Consider the following 22,740-nt stretch of genomic DNA (forward strand, 5'->3'; position numbering starts at 1 on the left):
TCCTTCAGATGTTTTGAAATCACTAAACTAAACAAACATTACCCAGATGGGGTACATTACCCCATGTTCAATCCTTCAACTGGTCTCATCACTGACCCTGGTGGGCATCCATATGTCAAAAGGTACAAAACTTTCTGCCCCCCTACATGGACGTGAGCTGGGTAAGTACTAAGGCTGAGTAGAAAGAAATTCTAGTAGTTAAATACAAATAAAAGAATCTAATTGTCACCCTTACCTTATTTCTAACAAACAATATGCATTATTAAGGTTACTATACCATATGAATGAATGACAATTAAAACAAAATTGCATATTAAAACTAATCGATTAATAATATAGCAGTAGAACAGTATTATTTAAAGCTTTTTATACAGTAACAATGTTTAATGACAATGTTGATCAATATCATTATTAAAGCACTACTACAGGGCTAGCTACAGATTCTATTTTTTAGACTTCTATTTTGCTTCTCTCTTAGCTGACCTGAATTAAACCAGTTAAAGTGCGTGTTGCCATGCAAAGTACTTTTATTTTTAAAAGCTAATGTGAGAAAATATTTGTTACAGGGCAGCAGATGAAGACAGGACATCCAGACGGCATCGATCACGATCGTGTGATGCCATCTGACCGCAGGGAAAGTGAGTGTTTGTGTCAGTGATGGAGTCCCAGTCATGAGGCCCTGGCTCAGCTCCCATTTCCCCCACTGCTCTTGGATATCAGTGGCTGGATGCTGGGACAGGGTGGGGCCGGGGGAGGGGGGGTGTGGGATGATTCATTGCAGTGGTGAAAGTGGTGGATAGTGAAACAGATCCCTTCCCCCATTCATGATTCAGCTTATAAGTGATACCCATTCTGACACATAACTGATCTCTAATTTCCACATATGTTTATTTATCTCATTTTTAATGCTGTATATTTAATGTTACTCATAGAAAATATAAAAATGAACACAGTATAGAAGGGGATGTTGAGTATGTATGTATACATAAGGGTATAGATATGGCTATAGATGGGTATGGGAGAGCATTGCATGGATGGGCGGGCATGAGAGTACAGTGTATTACATGGGTACGGCGATAGGAATGGGTGGGGTGGTATGGAAGGGTCAAAGATCATCCAAAAATTCTGGATGGCATCCAACTGGAAAAAATTCAAGATATATGATCCCATAACAAATGTATCCCGAATCAGCACACACTCGCTGTGTGTGAGGTTAGCTGTGCGTTTGTTCCTGTGGGACAGTCATGAGTCTGAGCATCATAGTCTGTATTTTAAAGCTTGAATTAAAAACAGCTCAACTGTGGTAGATTTTAAGATCCACATCAGTTATCGGCCGTTACTCAAGGTTTTAATATCGGTACCAGAAAAACAGAAATGGAATTGCACCATCTCTACCTTTAGCACTTATTATACGTAATACTCCCAAACACAAGCTGTATCTGATCATGAAATATGCAGGACAGCACACAGAGCCCTAATGAGGCTCTTCAGCATCCAGCAGATGTTCAGCAGGTAAAACCATGAAGGATGAAGTTACTATAGAGCAGCTCATCTGTCAGCATGACCTCTTCAACACAGGGTCGGTCTATATATACACATACACACACGCAAACACAGAGTAATGGGTTAGTGCAGAACAAATGACAATTTCTTTTTAATACTAATTTTATGTACATATATATTTATTTATTTATTTATTTTAATTAGAGCTGGGCAATATGACAATATTTTATCGTATCCTGACAAGTTTTCGTGTTATCGTGACGACAATATGCTTTTCTAAGCATACTGAGGCTACTGTTAGTGCTTAATAAACCCTGATCAGCATGTTTCATTACTAACAGTGGAATTAGACTGGTTTAATTAGATGAAGAGCAGCAGATGTTGTATAACTGTATTCAGTATGGGAGAGGATCTGAACAGTAGTTTTTAAGGATCTGTAGCTACTGATGTTTTTAGTCTATGATTACATGTATTGTGATAAATATTGTGTATATAGTCACAGAGCACGTATTATATATATATATATATATTTATTATTATTATTATTATATGGGTGAAGGGTCATTCTCAGCACTGCGTGATACATGTGTACGAGACTGTGCATGTGCCTGAGTTTTTAAACACTGTGTCCACTCACTGTCCACTCTATTAGACATTGTAGATGTAAAGTCAGATGCAGAAGCTGTCTAATTAAAGGACTACAGAGTACTCCTATATGGCATATCTACGTACAGAGACAACGAACGAGGTCTGAGTATCATGACTTTCTAAGTGAGTCTGAAGCTGAACAGAAGTTCAAACGCTTGTCCTCTAGTATCCGAGAGCAGCTGTAGGTTCAAGCAAACAGCAGAAGTGCTGACGAGATCCTCCAGAGTTTCATAACTCAGCTCTAGCTGAACTGGTTGACTTTGCAGGGTTGACTGAGGGAAGTGAATGCTATGCTATGCTAAAGGGGCCCACAGACAGGGTCTGGTACTGAAGGCCTGCAGCTTCGGCATGCGTCGAGGCCGCTTTAAGCCCGCTATTTAAACTCACATCTGGCATTGAACTGGCCTGGCAAACCTGCTGCTGCTGCTGCTGCGGTCAGAACAGACCGGCCTTTGTCTCTGTCCATTCTCTGTATGTGCGAGCGTGTGTGTGTGTGTGCGTGTGCTTATACCATCCCTCCGAGTGTAAAGATATATTGTTCACAGCATTCCAGGACATAAAAGGAATAAGAGAAAGTTTTAAAGGAGCTGTGTAATTTTCCCCTGCTGTAAAACACTGAGCTCTTGCTTGTGGTGTGTTTTGTAGAATATAAAAGAAGGAAAGAAAAGCAATAAAAGAAATAGGGGCTAAAAATACCGGGTCTGCTAACAGCTTCAGAACATATAAGCCATCAGAGATGGATAAAGACTGAGTGTGTCAAAACATAGGCTCAAAGCAGTCAACAAATGAGTACAGTTTTGAGTACCTGCCTTTAGAAACACACAGCGCATACAGCTGCAAATAAAATTATTCAACCCCCACTTCCATTTACAGCTTTCTGCAATAAACCAATCAAACCACAAATTGAAACTCAGCTGAACAACTAATATAACAAGAGCTTTCTACACATTCAACACAAAATGCCACTTTTAATGACTACTGCAGTCTCAGAATTATTCAACCCCCTAAAGAGAATCCCTCATAAGAGCACGCATTTACAAATTAGGTGGCAATCCAAAGGCTTCATTAGTTTCATCAGGTGAGCTTGGAATAAAACAGATCAAATACCCAGACTGGCTAGAAGGTGGCCACGACGTTTGACTGCATGTTAAAGAAAAAAAAAGTTCAGAAATCACTGCCTTAACAAACAAGGAAAAAGGTACAAAAAGAAAGGACAGCACTGAACGTTCTTCGAGATCCAGCTGGAAGCACAATTCATAAGTTCAGAGTTAAAGGAACACTGGCTACACTACCTGGACGTGGCAGAAAGAGGAAGCTATCACCGGCTGCCATCAGATTCCCGAGGGGGCAGGTGGTCAAAAAATACCCTCTAATACTAAGTACTGAAAGTCTCCATGCCCATACACCTCTACTGACCCAAAAGCACAAGAAAAGTTGACTGTAGTTATCTAAACAACTTACTACGTTTTTAAATACACTTCATAAAGAAAGAGCAGACTAAGAACATGGGATCTTACCATAATCTAAAGGATATCAGCTGTACTAACCCTTTTGTTTTTAGGTCAGCTACTTTGTATCTTTTAGGGAATTTTCCGTATCGAGCAGGCTATATTTGATTTGGCATCTACTATATTATAAATCTAATTCAAATTTATTTATATAGCACTTTTCACAATGAATGCTGCCAGAAATTGACAGAGATCCAGATTCAATCCTCTTTTGCGTAAGCCAAAAGGTGACTGCAGCAAGGATACTGCAATAAAATACAGGAATTTTCACCCATATTTACCAGTAGCCAATAATCCAACATGCCATATTAATAATGCACTAAAAAAATGAACAATATTGTGCAGAAAAAAATCTGCCTCTTGTTAGAGGTGGGTAAAAGACCCACCCTATTTATAGATCACAATATTTAAAGACATTTTCATGATACAGAACAGAAAAAAACATTGGTACAAAAGATCCTTAAAAACTACTTTTCAAGTACTCTCCCGTACTGAGTACATTGACTTTTACTCAATCTCATAATGAGAATTGTACACAGTAATGGTGAATGGCACCACTACCCTCACAGAAAGTTATTACACAAAATGGTTATGAATACACATATCTGAGCAGAATCGACCTGTGTAGAACAGAATTAGAACAAATAACATCTGAATTATATCAAACCTAAAAATGTGTATTGCTTTACTCAAAAGTATATTAAAAAAAGAATAATAAATAAATAAATAAAAAACAGGATGAAATCATGCCCTCAATCTTCACTCGCATACTATCCGAAACCTAACTGTCCACAAATCAGAGCCATCCAAAAAATCCAAGATTACCAGCAGATTAAGAGCACCGAAGAGGGAAAGAGCTGAAAATCATAAGTGCTCCTTTCTGACGACATCAGGGTTGATAACGCTGAAGCTCCGGTTGCTGCGCTGAGGGAAGTGCTTGCTGTCCCGCAGGACAACTGGCTCCATCACAGGAAGCAGTTTGATAAAGCTGTAGCATATCATGATGACATCATCAGCGATAAATTACAATTAGCTAGCTTAAAAAAAAGAAAAGAAAGGAAACGCTACAGTGGGGTTCATCAACCATATTTCAACACAATAACTGGAAAAGTGAAGAAACAAGGGAGAAGCAGAAACTAAATTAGTGCAAGACTAAAAGCAGTGCTGGTTTATACGTCCCCAAATCAGTTCTACGATTAATATAATAAAAATAAATAAATAAATAAATAAATAAAAATTCTCATTTACGATTAGTGAAAAGTTATAAGCTAATAGAGTTGTTCAGTTGGCTTGTTCCATGCTGCTGATTGGACAAGACGCCACATGAGTACACAAGCTGTAGCATGTTTTTTAAATTGAAAATAATAATAATAATAATAATAATAAATAACTATTAACAGTATAAAACACAACATGGGTAAGATTATGTCAACTATTTATTTTTGATACAATTGCCTAACCCTATTATGTACAATATGTATATTATGTGAACTGACTGTAATGGAATAAGGGCATTTCCATCATTCCCATTCTCAATATAACAATTTTATAGAACATTAACAGCACAGTACCTCAAACTGTTTCACAACTATTTAGAATAAGTTTATTAATTAATTATAAACTATCATCACCATCGCTACATATCGTCACAAAAAAAAACATTTATCTGGAATCTGGGAGTTGTTCTTTATACTGTTCCTGTACATTTTAAGATGAGTGGACCTATAGAAATGCTTCAAAATGACCAGCAAAAATAATTTCATACTGAAGTTATGAATGTTATTCCATTTCTTGAAAAGTTTTAGACATATGAGGTTTGTGTGTGACCTTGACTATATCTTAACAGACAAACATTCAATTTGGTGAAAAATCTAAGCATCATAATTGATCACTGACCCCAGATTCAGTCAGTCAGTCAAGGCATGTTGGGTATCAGAGGTGTGCTTCTTGCTAGGCTAACATTGCTAACAAACACTAAACTCATACCGCCACCAATCTCTAGTAAATCTAATTTAGGCAAAATCAACAGAAAGTTCAACCAAATGAAAACGACAGCCTTAAGACATCCAACAGCTGTACAGTTTCAGTGTTGTCCATTCAGTAAACTCCAGCTTGCCCCTCTCTCCACAGGCTGGGCTTAAAGACAGACCCAGGCCATCAGGCCGATATGAAATTGGTCAGATTCAGAAGTTTGTATATGGTGAGACTGGAACACAGCCTATATTTATATATAAACACTGTCTATATTTAACCTGTAATGCTCTGTGCTGCATCACGGTGACCTAAATTCCTCTGGCTTATTGGCCAGGACTTAGCCTGGCTATGTATTAGTTCTGGTTACCATTGCTAACTTAGACACTGGCTTCCCACTGGGGCTGTATCGGCGGCTTTCACCATCAGTATCACTCCTGTGCCAGTGTTTCTAGAGCGAGAGCGAGAGCGAGAGCGAGAATACGTGTACAGCAGCAGCTGGTGCAAATAATGACGGCTGGCGCTGGACCCTCATACCTCCACCAAACGGAAAATAAAAAGCTGTGAGAATTCGTCTGTCAGACTTTCCGACTGGATTTCACTGTAAAATCAATAAAGTCCCCCTCGACACTGCTGCTCAGCTCCACTGCAAACACACAGACTTACCACTACACACACACAAACACACATGCCAGTACACCAGTAAAGCAAGTTCAAGCATCAGGTACGTGGAACTATCAGGGTTTAGGGGTCAGATTCAGGCTTCCTCATGGTGTCCACTGTTTTTACCTATTCTATATATTTAAAGACAAAATAACATGAGTTAATTTCCATTCATGTAGATTTCTGCTCATTTATCCTAAGTAGCCACATGTCATCCTCTACAGGAAACCACAAACAAGCCTGATTCAATTTCAAGAGCCTGAATCAAACAAACGTCCAAAACAGCCGGCTTTAAACTGTTCCTGTTAGGTCAAACACCAAACACATCCACGTATCCCTCCACTCTTTTTGAGTCGCAGTCCTATACTGTACATGGCAGCCAATCAGAACAGAGCTCAGACACATAAATCAGTCTTAAAGGCACAGTAACAGCCTGTTTTATTCAAATAAGGGCTAGCTCACCCTGCAGACATGGAACCACCAAATAGGAAAGTTCAACATGATCAGGAATGGTGTGCTTATATACAGCTTTTGATTGGATGTACTGTTTCCGCATAGCAACTGAATGTATGTAACCATGTATGGTACCAAAGCAACCACCGAGCAACATCCTAGCAACCACAGTGGTAGGATACCACAGTAACGACTATCAACGCCAAAGGAATAGGGATTCTGTAGCTTCTGCTTGGCAACTAAACAGCAACCTCTTTTAGCTCATGTCACAGTTTATACTGGCTCGGGGGGGAGGGGGGTCAGTGAGGGGAACCCTGCAGACCCCCTGGATATACATCATAGACACCCAGGGGTCCCAGGATCCCACTCTGAGAACCATGTCTTTGTATTAAGAAATAGAGGGGAGGGGAAATCAAGATCACGTGAAGTGGCTTCAGTTTTCCCACCCAAACAAAGCTTCACTGTGCTGACGGGGGTTAAAGACGGCTAAGCCCAGAGCTGTTACACTTACACACTTAACCCAAACCACAGCCTTCCACTGCACCACAGAACAGTCCTGCTAGCCCAATTAGAGAGAAAAGGATCTCACACACACACACACACTGGTGAGAACTGGCCAGAGAAACAGTCTCACAAAGCCTGAGTGAAACTTCAGCATGAATGGGAGGATCCACACTGCTCACCAGGGTCCAGACACATGAAATCTTTAGGCCGAACTCTGAGCTTTTGGAGGTTTCGAAAACCAAGAGTGGCCAGCTAGTAGCTGCCATTACAGAATTAGCAGTTAGGGCAACCGGCCTCATGTTAAAGCAGCACTATGTAGCCTTTCTAGCTTGAAATATGAGCTTCAATATCAAGCTGCTGGTAAACTGTATGTAACCGGCAGAATGGCATCAGTCATTCCCAGCCCGGGCCAGAATGCTGTTTTTGCACCATGAAACTTTGGTGGAGCTGCATAGGTCCTCCCTCCAGAACTGTGTAACTAGAGTCCTACTCATGTAAAGTCCTGTAATATTACTCTACCGCCTCCGTCCACATGCTTCTCTCACTACAGGCTTTAAACTAGGGAAGCACCAATCTGATACTAGGATCGGATATCGGTCTTGTTACTAACAAAATTAGCTGGATCGGGTATCGGATAATTAGTCTAAACCAAAGGGCCGATCCATTCACGGAACCCGATTCTCGCACAGCCGGTATTCTAGGTTTCATAACACAGGAGCAGAGTATCCTACAGACATCATACACATACCAAGACTCCCCCTATCTAACCAGCATTCCCTCGACCTGTCCTCAACTATCAGTGACTAATCCAACTTGTCTTCCATATAAGGAGAACCAAGGAGGGAGGGGCTGCTAGATCCTCTTTATTCTCCTCTTTAGACTTTCAGAATAAAAGTCCTGAGCCTAGACAACACTGTGCTGAGGTCCAGCCCATGATTAAGTCAATCCTGATGCCTTACGTCTCTCCCAGATGGTCAGGTATATGGGTTATTAATTCAACGATGGTATCTGATCGGTATCAGGTATGGGCAGATACGCCAAGTTTGTGTATCGGTATCTGTATCAGAACAGAAAAGGACGGATCGGTGCATCCCTACTTTACGCAGCTAACTCCATACACACAGAGAGCCCATCATCCAGTATAGTGATTATCACAGCACAGTCACTAACAGCACAACATTTTGGCTTTAAACAGAAAGAGCAAGCAGAACCCATTAACTTGAACTAGCCAGGATGCAGCCTTTGTTTAAAAACAGTGTTTTTATTTTATTCATCATTAAATTATTTATAATATTTAAATATTTTAATATTCCAATTCCATAATAATAAAATATTAAATAATAAATAATAAAAAAAATCAATCATTCATAAAGTTTAGGCAAGCCAAGTAACGTGATTCATCACTGACCCCAGATTCAGTTGATCAGCCAAGACCTGTTTGGTGTCAGACATGTGGACCTAATTTACAACAAGAGATGCTAGGTTAACATTGCTAACAAACACTGGACTAGGACTCGGTCACCAGTCTCATCTCAATCCAGTCCAGTGTCTGTTAGCAATGTTAACCTAGCATCTCTTCAACTAGCTCACGCCAGATCTGCCGCATCTGGGGTCAATCGTAATACTGTGACTGGTCACGGAACTTCTCCTTTAAGTTGAGAAGAAACACAGAGGAGCTGAGAAGGTTCAAAATGCCTGGTAAGATTTCAGAGTCACTTTAAGGAGGTAAGACACACACCCTCCCAAAATCATCTAAAAAGCCCCGCCGCACCCAGCTACGACCCCGAGAGGTGTCCAGCCCTGTGCTGAGGAATGTGTATGCATTCCTCAGGAGAGATACACACACACACACACACACACACACACACACACACACACACAGGGAGGGGGAGCTTTGAACGCACTGCAGTGCATTCAAAGCTCCCCCTCCCTGTGTGTGTAGGCCTGCGGCTGGGCTTTCTAAAAGCCCAGAAAAGAGAAAGAAAAAGGGAGAGAGAGGAAAAAAGGCAGAGAGTTATCTATTTAAAAAGCTCCAGCCGGGAACGGAAGGAAATGAGGAGTTTGTCCATGCTCTTTAACCAGTCTCTCTCACTCACTCACACACACACACACACACACACACACACACACACACACACACACACACACACACACCACATAGACACTACTAGTGTGTCTAGACTTCAGTGCAGTGTATTTGCATAGAAACTATAGTGTATCAAGTTTCACCGTTTCACTGATATTTATTATGGTCTAGCCTTTCGGTTTCTGTGAACAAGCCAGAATCAATAAAACACTTTTAAAAATACAGAAAAAATACAAATAAAAACTACAGGTGTCCGCCAAAGCCTAGACTGTAGCCCAGGTAGGGTTGAAGTTCTACTAGCATCAACATCCAGAACGAAAGATCACCACCAGTAAGGTGTTGGGTCAGTTCTGAGTTGATTGACAATTTAAAAAAAAAAAAAAATGTAGTTATACGGAAAGGAATTTATCCTATGATTTCAGTTACTGCACTCTTGGATGAAAGAATGATAAACAGATGGTATATCACTGGGGGGTGGGGTTTATGTAGCCCACTGATATGATCTCTCGGATATGAATCTAGGTCAGCCTTTATTTCATTTGAACTGAATGGCTGGGTTTTCCCCTTTATAGCCTGTACGAATATGGCAATTTACACACATCAATAACAATAACAACAATTATTCATTCTAGACTGGCCTGACTTGAACCCCACAGAAAATCTTTGGTGGGATTTGAAGAAGGCGGTTGCAGCAGCAAACCCAAGAATATTAGAACCAGAGGCCATTGTCCATGAGGAATGGGCTAAGATTCCTCAGAAGCGCTGCCAGAAGCTGGTGTCTAGCTAGGCATCACGTTTGCAGCAGGTCAAACCGGCTACAGGGTCTCTCCTGAGTACTAAAGACGCATGTCATGAAGGGGTTGAAGAATTCTGAGACTGCGCTCGTCAATCGGAGAAAGCCCTTAAATTGGCCTTGTTCGATTAGTTTATTGCATCTCAAAATTTGTCAATTTTGCTAATAAGCCTGAAACAAATATTAAAATGTTACTAGAGCTTCACTCTGGTTATGAATACAATAATACCCAGACCACCTTGTGCACAAAAAAAAGTCACAGAAAAGGATTTTATACAGATAATTACGTTGTTTATAATGTTATCACATTTTGTTTCTCTCCAAAAACCACTAATGTAGTAAAAACCTTTTCAAAATATCTTCAGGTGTAAAGTTCAGGCATAAATCCACACAGCTAGAAATGATGACAAAGTTTTGAACAGGAGTGTAGCTCTACCCATCCCTACCAAATCCCTGCAGAGCAGCAAAACAACCCGCACATAAATTAGCTTCCCTCTTCCGGTACACATTTCCGGCCCCCTCAGACACTCCAGCCTTCCGCATGGCATTCTCACTCTCTGAGGATCCATTTATCAGTCGCAGCAGAAGCTGAATCAATAAGCTCTCTGCCAGGGAGGGTAGAAGAGCTGAAGAGACAATTTCCAAAAATAACACTTCGTAGGAGTCGTGTGTCTGTGTTTGTAGACAAGCACCAACAGAGTCATCAAATTTAATCCAATCCTACAACAGCACACAACGGTCATCACAAGTGAGATGGAGGAGGGGAGGAGAGAACAAAAATTGTAATAATAGTAATAATAATAATAATAATAATAATAATAATAAAAAATATGGGCAGACATAAGCAAATGTTTTTATATGGCCCTTCTCCACTACACTTGCGAATTAAGGGTTCGTTAGAGTGATGCAACAGAAGAATCACTCTTGGTTCTCAATAGAACCTTTCAATAAATGAACTTTACAGTGGCATGCAAAGGTTTGGGCTCTACTGTAAATAGTTAAGGGAGTTAAACTTGGTGCTAGTTAAAGAAGCGTCATAAAACTGTTTGGACACCAAGCGATTTTTCTTAGACTTTACCAAGAGTTTCATACCCTATTTAGCTTGTCAGAGCTATGGCTTGCTCAATCAATTATTGATACTGATTATACAATTGTCCAAGCTTTATTAATACTCTGACTCCTCAAACCTGTCCCAACAACCAGCAGCTATGAGCTGCTCTAAGCAACTGCCTATTAAACTAACTGATGTCCCCAAAGCAGGAGAAGCCTATAAGAAGATTTTCAGGTAGCCGGTTCCTCAGTTTTGTGATGTAACCAACAACCAGCAGTTAACAGAAAGGATGAAAGTAAAATTAAGGTCTGGAAAAACAAGAAAACGTTCAGACCGGGTTGCTCATAGAACTGCTAGAAAGGCCAATCAAACCCTCAGTTTGACTGCAATTCACCTTCAGAAAGATTTAGCTGACTCTGGAGTGGTGGTGCACTGTTCTACTGTGCAGCGACACCTGCACTTATGTGACCTTTTCTGTAACCTCACCATTTAGAATCCTCATTTAGGATCAGAGGTTTTGAAAAGGAACATCTAAACATACCTGGCATGTTTTGGACAGGTCCGTGGGCCAATGACCTGTAGAATGTTCTGGCCACAACGAGCAAAGGTTTGGAAAATAAAGAGTGCAGAATGTCATGCAAAGAACACCTCCCTAACTATTAAGCACGGGGGTGGATCCTACCACAGACCACAGAAGCACCCTGGAGGCATGACTGGGCAGATTTAGAGGTGATGAGCATTTCCTCAGAAGAGCTGCGAGTCCCACATTTGCGTGGCTAATTCTAGCGCAGAGTTATTTCAGAGAGTGAGGTCAACTGAGCGCATGAGGATAACCTGCTGCTTTTGTAGGGAGCTGGCAGTAAAGCAGGGGTTGGCTGATTAATTAACACCTGATTAGAGTTACTCAACAGCACTCATGCCATTGCAGTTATGAACCTGCAGCATTACATGTCCAAAAGTATCCGGACAGCCTTTCCAACGGTCTGGAGCAGGCATGAGCACATGACCCTAACGTCAAGTGCACCCGGAGTTGGGCTGTAGGGTTCCCTGGAGTGCTGGAGTGAGCTCCATTGAATACCTTTAAGGTGAGTTGGAGTGGCTGTACTAATAATCTCCTTAGGCTAGCTCATCAAACTCTATCTGGGCATTTAGCCCTTTAGAAATCTGCCCAACAACATCACAATATCTAATATTCAGATATTATTGGTATCAAACAAGAACAATAAATAAATAAATAAATAAATAAATTAATTAATTAAACTTTACAAATTCAAAAAAATTCTTTATCAGAAATTATCAAAATAGAGTGCATCAAAAAAAAAGATCCCGTTCCATACCAGTAAAACTGCACCACTGGCTACAACACAAGCCCAAAGCATGATCAATCCGCCCCCCATGCTTAACAGTTAGAAATGTGATCTTTTCAAGAAATTCTGCAACCTTTTACCTCCCATCATAACTTTGATCCATTTTACCTTCATTAGTCCATAGGACTCATTTCCAACATCGCATCAGGCTTCTTTAGATGTTAAATTTTGTGGTGGGTGCGCAGGAAGGGTTTTCTTCTGATGAGTGATTTCATGAGGAATACCATATTTGTGCAGGTGTTGCTGCACAGTAGAACAGTGCGCCACCATTCCGTTAAACATTGCCAGGTCTTTTGTGGTACAACAGGGGTTTTGATTTGCCCTTCTAGCAATTCCACGAGTGGATCCCTCTGAACATTTTCTTGATTTGAACTCAGTGTTTTTGATCAGAGAGTGTGGGGAGGGAAAAAAAAAAAAAAAAAAAAAAAAAAAAAAAACTCACCTATTCAACAACTTAGAGTGTTTGATGACACATAACCCTTTATTTACTGATCTCGCAGATTCAGCTCCAGAAAAAATTAAGAGACCACCCTACATTTTTCTGGTTTTACTATTTATAGGCCAATGTGTGGAAATTAACATTTGTGTTGTATTTCATAAACCAAGGACAACATTTTCCATAAATTCCAAATAAAAATATTGCCCTGAAGAGTAAACAGCACGTTTGTAACCCCACTGGGGGCCCTAATGAGGAGAAGTTCAAAGATAATTAAAGCTGCTCTATTATCTTTATCTTTGATGATCCAACCTTTAGCCTGAGGAGGAAACTCCCTGACAAAGAAGAGGAAAAGGCTTAGTACTAATCTACAGACATGCACACAAACAGTGTAAATGACTACAATGGTTAACACAGGAGTGTCAAAATGGGCTTTAGCTGGTTACAACTAATAAACACACCAGCCAATTACTTAATGCTAATCAATACCTTTTGCCATGTAAACACACTAAGAATTTAAACCCCATAGAAAAGTGATCAATTCAAAATCAAACAAGGTTTGTTTTTTACAATTGAACTTTGATTTTAGAATGTAGCATATTTTTGTTTACTTATTTATATTTTCTGGCCAACCAATGCAACCAGCGCATCAGTGTCGATGTAGACCATTCCTCTGCCGGTTCATATTTAGAGCTGGATGTAAACCACAGAACAGTTTTAAGGTCGTGATCAGCGAAGCTGCCAAATCATAAAAGTAACGATATTCAGGTATCTTAAGTATATGCGTACTGTTTTAAACATTATGTAAACATTAACCCTTTTAAAACACCCCATTCTGAAGTTATAAGAAGTGTTTCAGGCAGACTTCTGAGTGCACAGCATCCAATCAGAGCAAAGCTCGTGTACATGGACCAGTCCTGCAGTCACAGTAATCAAAACCACTGGTTTTATTGTAAGGGATAAAGTTAAAAAAAAAGAATAAATAAATAAAATTCTAAAAAATACATGAAATACAGCAAATCACAATAACATGAAACCTGTGGGCATCGAGCTAAACTCTCAAACCTTTCTGCTCTACCTGAGCTGCTCCAGTTCAACAGACGGCCCATACTGCGTCTCAATCGGTATGGCCATCTGCTGAGGGGCAGGAAGAGTTACAGCCTCTTCCGTTTGATCCAGTGGCTTAAGGACGACGACCATACAGCTTATACCCCCCGTCAGCCCAAAACCTGCCACTGCAGCAGCCAGGTATACTCTGTGGAGGCTTTCGTCCTCATTGACTGAAACAAGTAAATATATACAGACAGTACTGTGGAAAGATTTTAGTCCCCTGTGAAATAATATTACAACAAATGCCAGAGATGGGGGTGTGGGGCGGGGGGGTTGGCAATCTGCTATGTATCAGGATCGGACAATTTTAGACAAAATATGTGAATTTTTTCTCTAAGTAACCGATCCTGAGAGAATATCAGATCATATTTGCAAGATTCAGGATTTCAGCAGCTCTTAGTCACAGGGTTCTACTTCTAGAAGCTCATGCACGGCTACAGACACTCGTTAAAGCCAGTGTTATACTCCACACTCCACTCTGGGAAAAGCAGAGTAAACACCACTAACCTGATACCACCCTTGAGAGACATCACTCAGCCCAGTACAGCGAGTATGAGAACACAGCAGAGCCATCTCTAATACCACTAACCACACAAAACAGCCAATAGTGACAGGACGGCAACTGCAAGGAAAGGTGAAGGATTTGCGCCCAAGGTGATGAAGTCGTTAGCACTAGATTAGCAGCCCTGTCCAGCCATGTTTCCACTCCGAGCTCCACAGTCAGGAGTTTTCTCACACAAGTGTTCAGAGTTTGACAACATTTTAAATGTGGTTGAGAGTCAATGACGGAACATTACGAATGGAAAGGCCTGGAAAGGTTAATATAACATTAGCATTCTGCCAGGGCCTCGATTGGTATCGTTGATCGAACAGCCATACTTAAAGGTAATCAGTCTTGGCCCCAAAAACACTGATCTGTCCATCTCGCAATACAAATAATATTAATACCATACGTATTGGTTTTACGACCCAAGAGCTCTCCTCATAAGAGTCTACTATTACTTAGACATCATCCACCTGGTTTGGTAACCAATAATCAGTGCTTTGCTCTTCAGACTAGCTCACAAGATCTCAACTATTTTCTTTAAAAAGAGATTTTCATATTATATTTGTTTACCTACGCCAGTTCTAATGTAAAGTTTTATGATAATGAACCAATAAAAACTCTACAAAATTACACTGACCTTTATTAACAGTTAAGGTGTTGCTTTCTTTCTTCCTAATGTGTTTTTCCCCCAGTTAGAGACTGCTATTTTCTGCGTTTAATGGATGTGTTAAACTCAGGCTGGCCGAGTTAACCAGTAAATGTTGTTCTTTGAAGCTTATTATATCTTTTTGGGGAAAAATGTGAAACACTATAAATATCAGGATTTATAGCCATCTATCGAGTATTTAACTCAGTTGGTATCGGTACCGGTACTCGCTATAGATTCTCGCTATAGACTTCAAAATCTGATCTGATCGGTATCAGAAAGGAAAAAGTGGTATCAGTGCTCCCTAGTTAACAGTATAACAAAAACTGTGCAGTTCCTTTAAGAATGTAAACCTTTTCATAAACTGGTCCCCTCAGGAGAATGACCAAAATTGCATCTGACCACCAGCTCTTACCTGCGGCAGGGCGGTGTTGAGTTGTCTCTGTAGCGAGTCTCGCTCATGGCTGACTTCGTGCAGTTTGCCCTGCGTGAGTCCCAGGTTCTCCTGGGTTTCTCTCAGAGTGTCCAGCAGTCGGTCTCGCTCCTCCAGCATGGACACCATCAGGGACTCAAAGTGTCCCTCAGAGTCCGACTGCAGGGGGGATCCGGAACCCCGTCCGCCCCCATTACTCCCCACCTCCGCCTCACTAATGGTGGGCATCACTTCGCACATCATCTAACAGACAAGGAGAAATAAGAGAATTAGTAAAAGGTTCCTATCAAAATACGAACACTCTTCTTTTATCTAGAACCGAAAAAGAAGTTGCACCCTTTATATAAAAAAAGGGGATCTTCAAAGACAATCTCATGTCAACTCAAACTTTGCTACTGAACCATTGAAAAGCCCTTTTCTTAGGGGTGCAGGCAAAGGCAACTGTTCTGTAAAGAACCATGACCAAAGAACCAAATGGAAGCTTAAAATGTTCTTCACATTGGTATAAAACCTTCTACAGATGGCCCCACCATGATATTTGGACGCTAGATTGGTGCATATTGTTGCTGTTCTTTAATAACAAAAAAAAACAAAAAAAACAATCATCCATTAAAATTTTCCAAGGTAAAGTGGTTCTTCAATGAAAGTGTTCTCCGAAGAACACCTTAATCATTTGACACCCAGTTTGGTTCTACAGCTACAGCACCGAAAAAAGTGGCACTGCTAAAAAGAGGATTCTTCAAAGGCAAGGTCATGCTAACTCAAATGGTCCTTTGCCGGTACCCTTGAAAAAGAAGCTCCTCAAGGGCTCATGAAAAAGAACCGCGGCAACTTATGCTCAAATTGTTCTCTGCCTGGTCAAAGTGTTCCCCGCTCCAGTGGAAAACTTTTCATGGATGGTTCCATCATCACATTAGGCAAATCATATTGGTGCAGATCATCGTTGCTCTTGGGAATTTATTAAAACGTGTTTTTAAAGGATCATCCACTGAAAGATTCCAAAGGGAAATGGTTCTTCAATGGCAGGGATCTCTAAAGAACTATTTTTGACATCTTTATTTATTTGGCAAATAGACTGGTGTACATAACCAGGTTTAGGTTTTAGATCTGACCAGTGCCTTCATAGACGTATGCTAATTTTATTACAAAAAGAATTCTACATCGTACCAAAAAAGTTACACCTTTACAAAGAGGGTTCTTCCAAGAAAACACCATGACCACTACTACTTATCAAATCAACAGTTCTCTAAAGAACCATGACGACTCAAAGAATTGCTTAAACGCGTAAACTGTTCTTTATTTATAAAGAAAATCCTTTTAGCAGCTTGTTTTTTAAAGAACATTCAAAAGTGGTTCTACATAGCACAACATGGGCTCTACTGTGGTTGCAAATCAAAAAACGGTTTTCCAATACAACGTACCCTCTCAAAAAATAAAGGTGCTTCAAATTGTTCTTTGAGCAATGCCACAGAAGAACCACTTCTGGTTCCATAAAGAACCCTGTTTGTAATAGATGTGAGTGCGAGACACCTGCATTAAATGAAGCTTTAGACCTTTCCATTCACATACCTCTGTTACAAACACGGTTCTTTGTGGAACCAAACGTGGTACTTCAAAGGACCCTTTCTGCTTAAGAGTGTAGTCATTAGTCAGCTGATGTTTACGTAAGTCTGCCAACAAACAGAAAGGTCAAAATTCTTTGCACTATGGATCGGAGGCCGGCATGTGACGTGGAAAAGCAAATGACCCAACACTGGCGTTCCAAAGTACATCCACATTCCCGTGCTCGATAGCACGTTTGTGGAAACCGCGCAGGTCAGAGACCGAAACACAGCATCAGAAAACACTTAAGCAAGTCTGTTAGAGATTACCTAAATGGCAGAGATCATGGGAACCCTACACAGTTCCTCACTTACACGCAAACAATATTTCATACTGTACCGATTACTCCCTGGTTTTTGGAGGCCATAAATGGATCCCAACAAGCATTTCGATTTCTTCATCTTTTCAAATTACAGCAGTTTAACAACACACACACTAACCCACTGCCTTGACAGTGAGAACGAACCACCACCCAAATATTACCTGCTCTGTGGTGGCCCTCTGGGGTCCTGACCATTGAAGAACAGGGTGAAAGAAGGCTTACAAAGTATGCAAAAAAACATATGTACTACAGCCTGGAGTTTCAGAACTACAAAGTGCCGCTATATGATCAGTGGGGCTGGTATAATTGGCCAAGTACGTTCCAAACCAGGGGAGGTCATATTATTCTATATTGTATATGTACATATTATAGAGAAGGGGTTTCAGCTAAACCTTTTAGAAAGCCACACTATAAGCAATAGAGCCTCTATAAAACACAGAGAAACAATAACAATAGTGAAACCCTTTTTGGTTTTTAAAAGGTTCCTCTAAAGAGCCACATAGCAGAGGTTTTCCTTAAACATGGAAAAACCATTTAACCAGGCAAAGAACCACGGTCACGCATTCATAACATTTAGCATGATATGATGAGCTGAACCCTGCCCATTAATGCTGAAGTAAGGGTTATTCAGGACCGTGTCATGCATAATGAATGAAGTGCAAAACAGGCAAGCAAATTTACATAAAATATTTAAATTTACATGTCACTGTCACATTTGGCATTACTTTGACATAATGTGTATCTGATGATTGTTCTTTACATTACGTTAAAAGTTTATGATGAACGGACCAATAGAAATGCTTCAAAATGACTCGATAATATTTTTACATCCAATAAAGGGTGCTTCTCCTGTTTTATACGTCTAAAGGCCTAAGTGCAGTTTTTTTTTTCATTAAAATCTGCACATCAACTGCAGCGCTCCGTACATCTTTCTGCGTTGTATGGATGTGTTACTCTGGCTGTCCTATCAGAGTTTCCACCGTCATGGTTGCAGACAAAGCAAATGAGCATCAAGACGGCGGCCAAGCAGCTCATCTTGTTCGTAGCAGATCACAAACGCTAATATGACAAGCAGCAGCCCGCCGACTATATAAACGGGGAGGTTAAAGAAAATGTACGGTGGAGCAGAGCTGAAAGGCTGGGGAATGACCGTGAAACTATAGTGAACTACAGCTTCCCTCGCTAAAGAGCACTCGTGAAGGAGGGCAATTAAAGAGATAAAGGCTGACAGAGAGGAGAGAAAAAGAAAGAGTGGAAATCTGAAACGTCTGAAGGTTCCACAATTTAAAAAAATCACTTTTTTTTCTTGGCCTGAACAGGTCTTTAAAAGAGCAGAACACAACGCAACTAAAATGTACCATATAGGCCTGGTGTGCATATAAGATAAGAAAATATCGATATCGAAGTATTGTGATGTTATTTTAATACTGTATCGATTCTCAAAAACACAGTATGTAAAGATTTTTTGACAATATTTTAAAACGTAACCCCGGGATCACGATGCGGATTGACTAATTGATGGTATTCCAGGTTGCGTAAATGAGACCGATGACAGATCTGCTCCATTAAAGCTTCAGTGAGCTTCAGAAGCGCTGCTGCTCTGCTAGCCGCTACAAACATAGTCTGAAATCATGTGAGGTGGATTTGCGCAGATTTAAAGGCGCGGGTAACCACTGAGGCGGACCAATCAGAGCGTCCTCACTCACAGCCTGCCGGCACAGAAACACCACTTATCACCAACCCCACGCCAAAGCCACTTCCCTTCTGAAACTGCTGCGTTCTGCGGCAGGAGAACTGCTGCCGAGGTATTTTACTCATACTACTCGCCCTCCCAAAGTACGTTTACGTCATCATAAAGTTGAACTGTTCTAGATATCCTCACTATTGAGGAAAAACTTATGTTCAAGTGACTTTTCTGAATTATTATTATTAAACATTGAAATGACTGGATCCACAGAAGCGGTTCAAACTGAATTGGAATAAAATGACTCATTACTCTGTAACACAGTTCTTTAATGGTTCTTCAGTAAAGGCAATGGTTCTATTTTGAACTGTGATGGTGGAATGCATACATGGCCTGTCCATATGAAGGAAACTTGCATTACTAAGGTACTTATCTATTGGTTGTATATAGCATCCAAAATGTTCATTGTGATTGATTGACTGCTAGATAGATAGATAGATAAGAAGCTAAAGAACCAGGTACACATTTCAATAGTTCTCTGAACTGCCATGGTTCCATATAGGACCACATTTCTAAAGAACCTTTGAAGAACCCCCTTTTTTCCGCAGTCCCCCCCCCCCAGTATTACCTTCACACAAGGGCTATCCTGGGACCCGATGGCAACAAAATGCACCAGTGTAACCAGTAAATACATGAACATCAAAAACAGAACCTTTAAAGGAACCACTTCTGTAAAGGGAATGTGCCAACTGTCTAAAGGACCTGCACACAGTGTAAAGACTCTACAGGCCTGGGCTCTATTCTGGAGAAACTTACAAGTCAGAATTGTTCACAGTGGTGGTGGTGGTGGTGAACTGAACCAGACGTCTGAAGCCTCCAAACGTTCCCTCACAGAAAGCTTTTACACCAATGGTTCTGAATACACAGCCTGATGCCTGAGACATTGAGTTTTTAATAGATTTTGGATTTACAATACGTTGTTTTGGGTTTTTTGGGGGTTTTTTAATTAACGCATTTGATTAAAATGGTGGAGGGATACGTGCTGGGCATTGTGCACCAAAGAAAGTGCATTTGTTTAGGTTTGTCACTGTTTCACCATCATCAACATTCACATAAAACTCAGAAGACACGTGGAGGTTCACTGGGTGGGTTTGGATAGTAAATGAAACCGCTATATTTATGCTGTAGTCATGGCAACAGACGCCTGGTTCCATTCACCACCACTGTAAAGAAATGTGTAAGTTTCTCTCCAACGAACCACAATTTCACACCAAATGTGAGATTCCAACCCTCAGTGTTCCAGCCCTCCAAGCATCACCTGAATGTGTGGAAATTTGACAAATGGGTGGAATTCTCCTTTAAGGTGACCCTAACCTGTGTCCCTGACCAACATTAACGTCGCAAGGCGAACTCCCAAGAGAACGATGCTGTTTACAGCACCGACCCTCTAATCCTGCACATCTAACAGAGATACAGAATTACTGGCCTGAGGGAGGAAGGGTGTGTGTGTGTGGGGGGGGGGGGGGATTTAACCTCATTTTGCCTTGGCAAATGGACTGCGATGTCGCTGCGCAGCCATAAGGAGGTCAAAGGCAGAGAGCTTTACAATAGTGATGTGGGGGAGGGGGAGGGGCTTTAGCTTCACTTCACGTGAGACGGACTGACAGATGGTACCTGCGGGATACCTGGGCATCATGTGACTTCTGAGCATGAAACCAGCCAATCAGCATAGAGTCACGCTTACCTTTCTAGCACCTACTCCAGCAGGACTGATGAACCCGACGGATAACGTACTCCTTTAAAATGACACTGAACCAGCATATGCACTAAAAGACCACACATACAAGTGATGCGAGTTGGTGCAAGTGAACTTGAGGGTGAATTCAATCATATATATATATATATATATATATATATATATATATATATATAATTTAATTAATTAAAAATGTGAACAAGACATAAAGAGACAAACAAGTGAACAAAGTCATTGAGAGTGGGTTTGGTGTGCTTACTGTGGTGGTGAATGGAACCAAAAGTCTTGACAACTCTAAAATCTCCCTCACATCAAGTTATTACACCAAATTATATAGTACATCAATAATACACCTTCTGATCCCTGAGATTCTGCTTTATCACAGTTTTGAGCAAAGTTTGGGTCTTAAAAACGCACATTATTAACATGTTGATGGAAGGATACATGCAAGGAGATGCAGCAAAAAAATAGTCCCTTAAGTAAACATATTTCCCCCCTATTTCCAACTATTTACCATCATCAACTTTCCATATAAATCTCAGAAGAAGACACGTGCAGGCTCACTGGTTGGTTTGGACAGTAAATAAAACGGCTATATTGGCGTTGCAGTCATGGCAACAGACGCCTGGTTCCATTCACCACCACTGTAAGGAAATCAAAAGTTGGCAAGTTTCTCCACTAATGAACCACATTTTCCTACCAAACCTCCACTATGAATGTGTTCACCTTAAACACTGAATTAAGCTTCGTTTCTGAAATTTGGGTGGAATTCCCCTTTAAACGTTGGAAGCCCATCAATGTGTCCTTAGGACCAGTGTTTACCTTTGCAGATTTGACGTGGTTGTAGCCTGTACGAGGAAATCCGATCTAATAACTAGACCAGGAGCAGAGGAGAGTTTTAATGATAAAGCCTTTCAGTTGCAGCTTCTCCTCCCAGCCATCCAAACCACTGAACCCATCCAGACTGGATTCACAGCAAAGTCAGGCAGGCAGGCCGGCCGGCAGACAGGCAGGCAGGCAGGCAGGCAGGCAGGCAGTCACCTCATGAGTTGGGCAGCAGGTCCAGAACCAAGTCTCAGTCACTCTGAGGCATTTTCCTCTTCAGTGACTTCCAGAGGAGTGCATTGGGGTGCGTTCAACTCAAGTACTATCCAACAGCTGATACTATCTACACTCTGAAACCGTTCCCAGGCATTTTGACTTATCCTGAATAAACTCAGTTCAGAACTAAGGTCAGATTAAAACCCGAGACCCGGGCTGCATAGAAGTGCTCCTGCTCCACTTGTGGGCATCCAAACTGGAGTTTAAGGCAGTAAAATCCATGGAAAACATATAAAAACAATTAAATCCTTCAGTTGAGTTGTTTAGCTGGTGCTGATTCGAGCCGCCATCCTCCTCCTCCTCCTCCTCCTCCTCCTCCTCCTCCTCAGATTTCGAGGAGAATAGCAGAGCGGAGCTGAAGGAGGGAGGGCAAAAAAGCGTCAAAAAACAGAACAAAACCACCGGCTACGGCACCCAAACGCCACTTTCCGCCTCCGGCGAGGTGTTGTCCTGACTTTAGGCCGGGAAAGCTCGCAAACTAAGCCGAAATCATCGCTTTTTGTCGGCCTTTATAACTCGCTGCGCTCCCGCTGCTCCTCCAGTTTCCTGCTCTCCC

At 41.1% G+C, this 22,740-nt stretch overlaps 1 protein-coding gene across 9 annotated transcripts in view; it reads right to left on the bottom strand.

Moving 5' to 3' along the window:
* Positions 1-22,740, bottom strand: part of ppfia1 (PTPRF interacting protein alpha 1) — a 73,384-nt gene extending 50,644 nt beyond the window's left edge. For all 9 annotated transcript variants that reach the window (XM_072695761.1, XM_072695765.1, XM_072695764.1 and 6 more), the window contains exons 1-2: positions 21,906-22,740; positions 15,702-15,962 (exon numbers count right to left, since the gene is read on the bottom strand). In XM_072695761.1, the coding sequence (XP_072551862.1) occupies positions 15,702-15,962 (261 nt within the window). In that variant the 5' untranslated portion in view covers positions 21,906-22,740. The remainder of the gene's footprint in view (positions 1-15,701; positions 15,963-21,905) is intronic.

The sequence above is a fragment of the Salminus brasiliensis genome, chromosome 13 (assembly GCF_030463535.1).
Source record: "Salminus brasiliensis chromosome 13, fSalBra1.hap2, whole genome shotgun sequence".
In the NCBI taxonomy this organism is placed as follows: domain Eukaryota; kingdom Metazoa; phylum Chordata; class Actinopteri; order Characiformes; family Bryconidae; genus Salminus; species Salminus brasiliensis.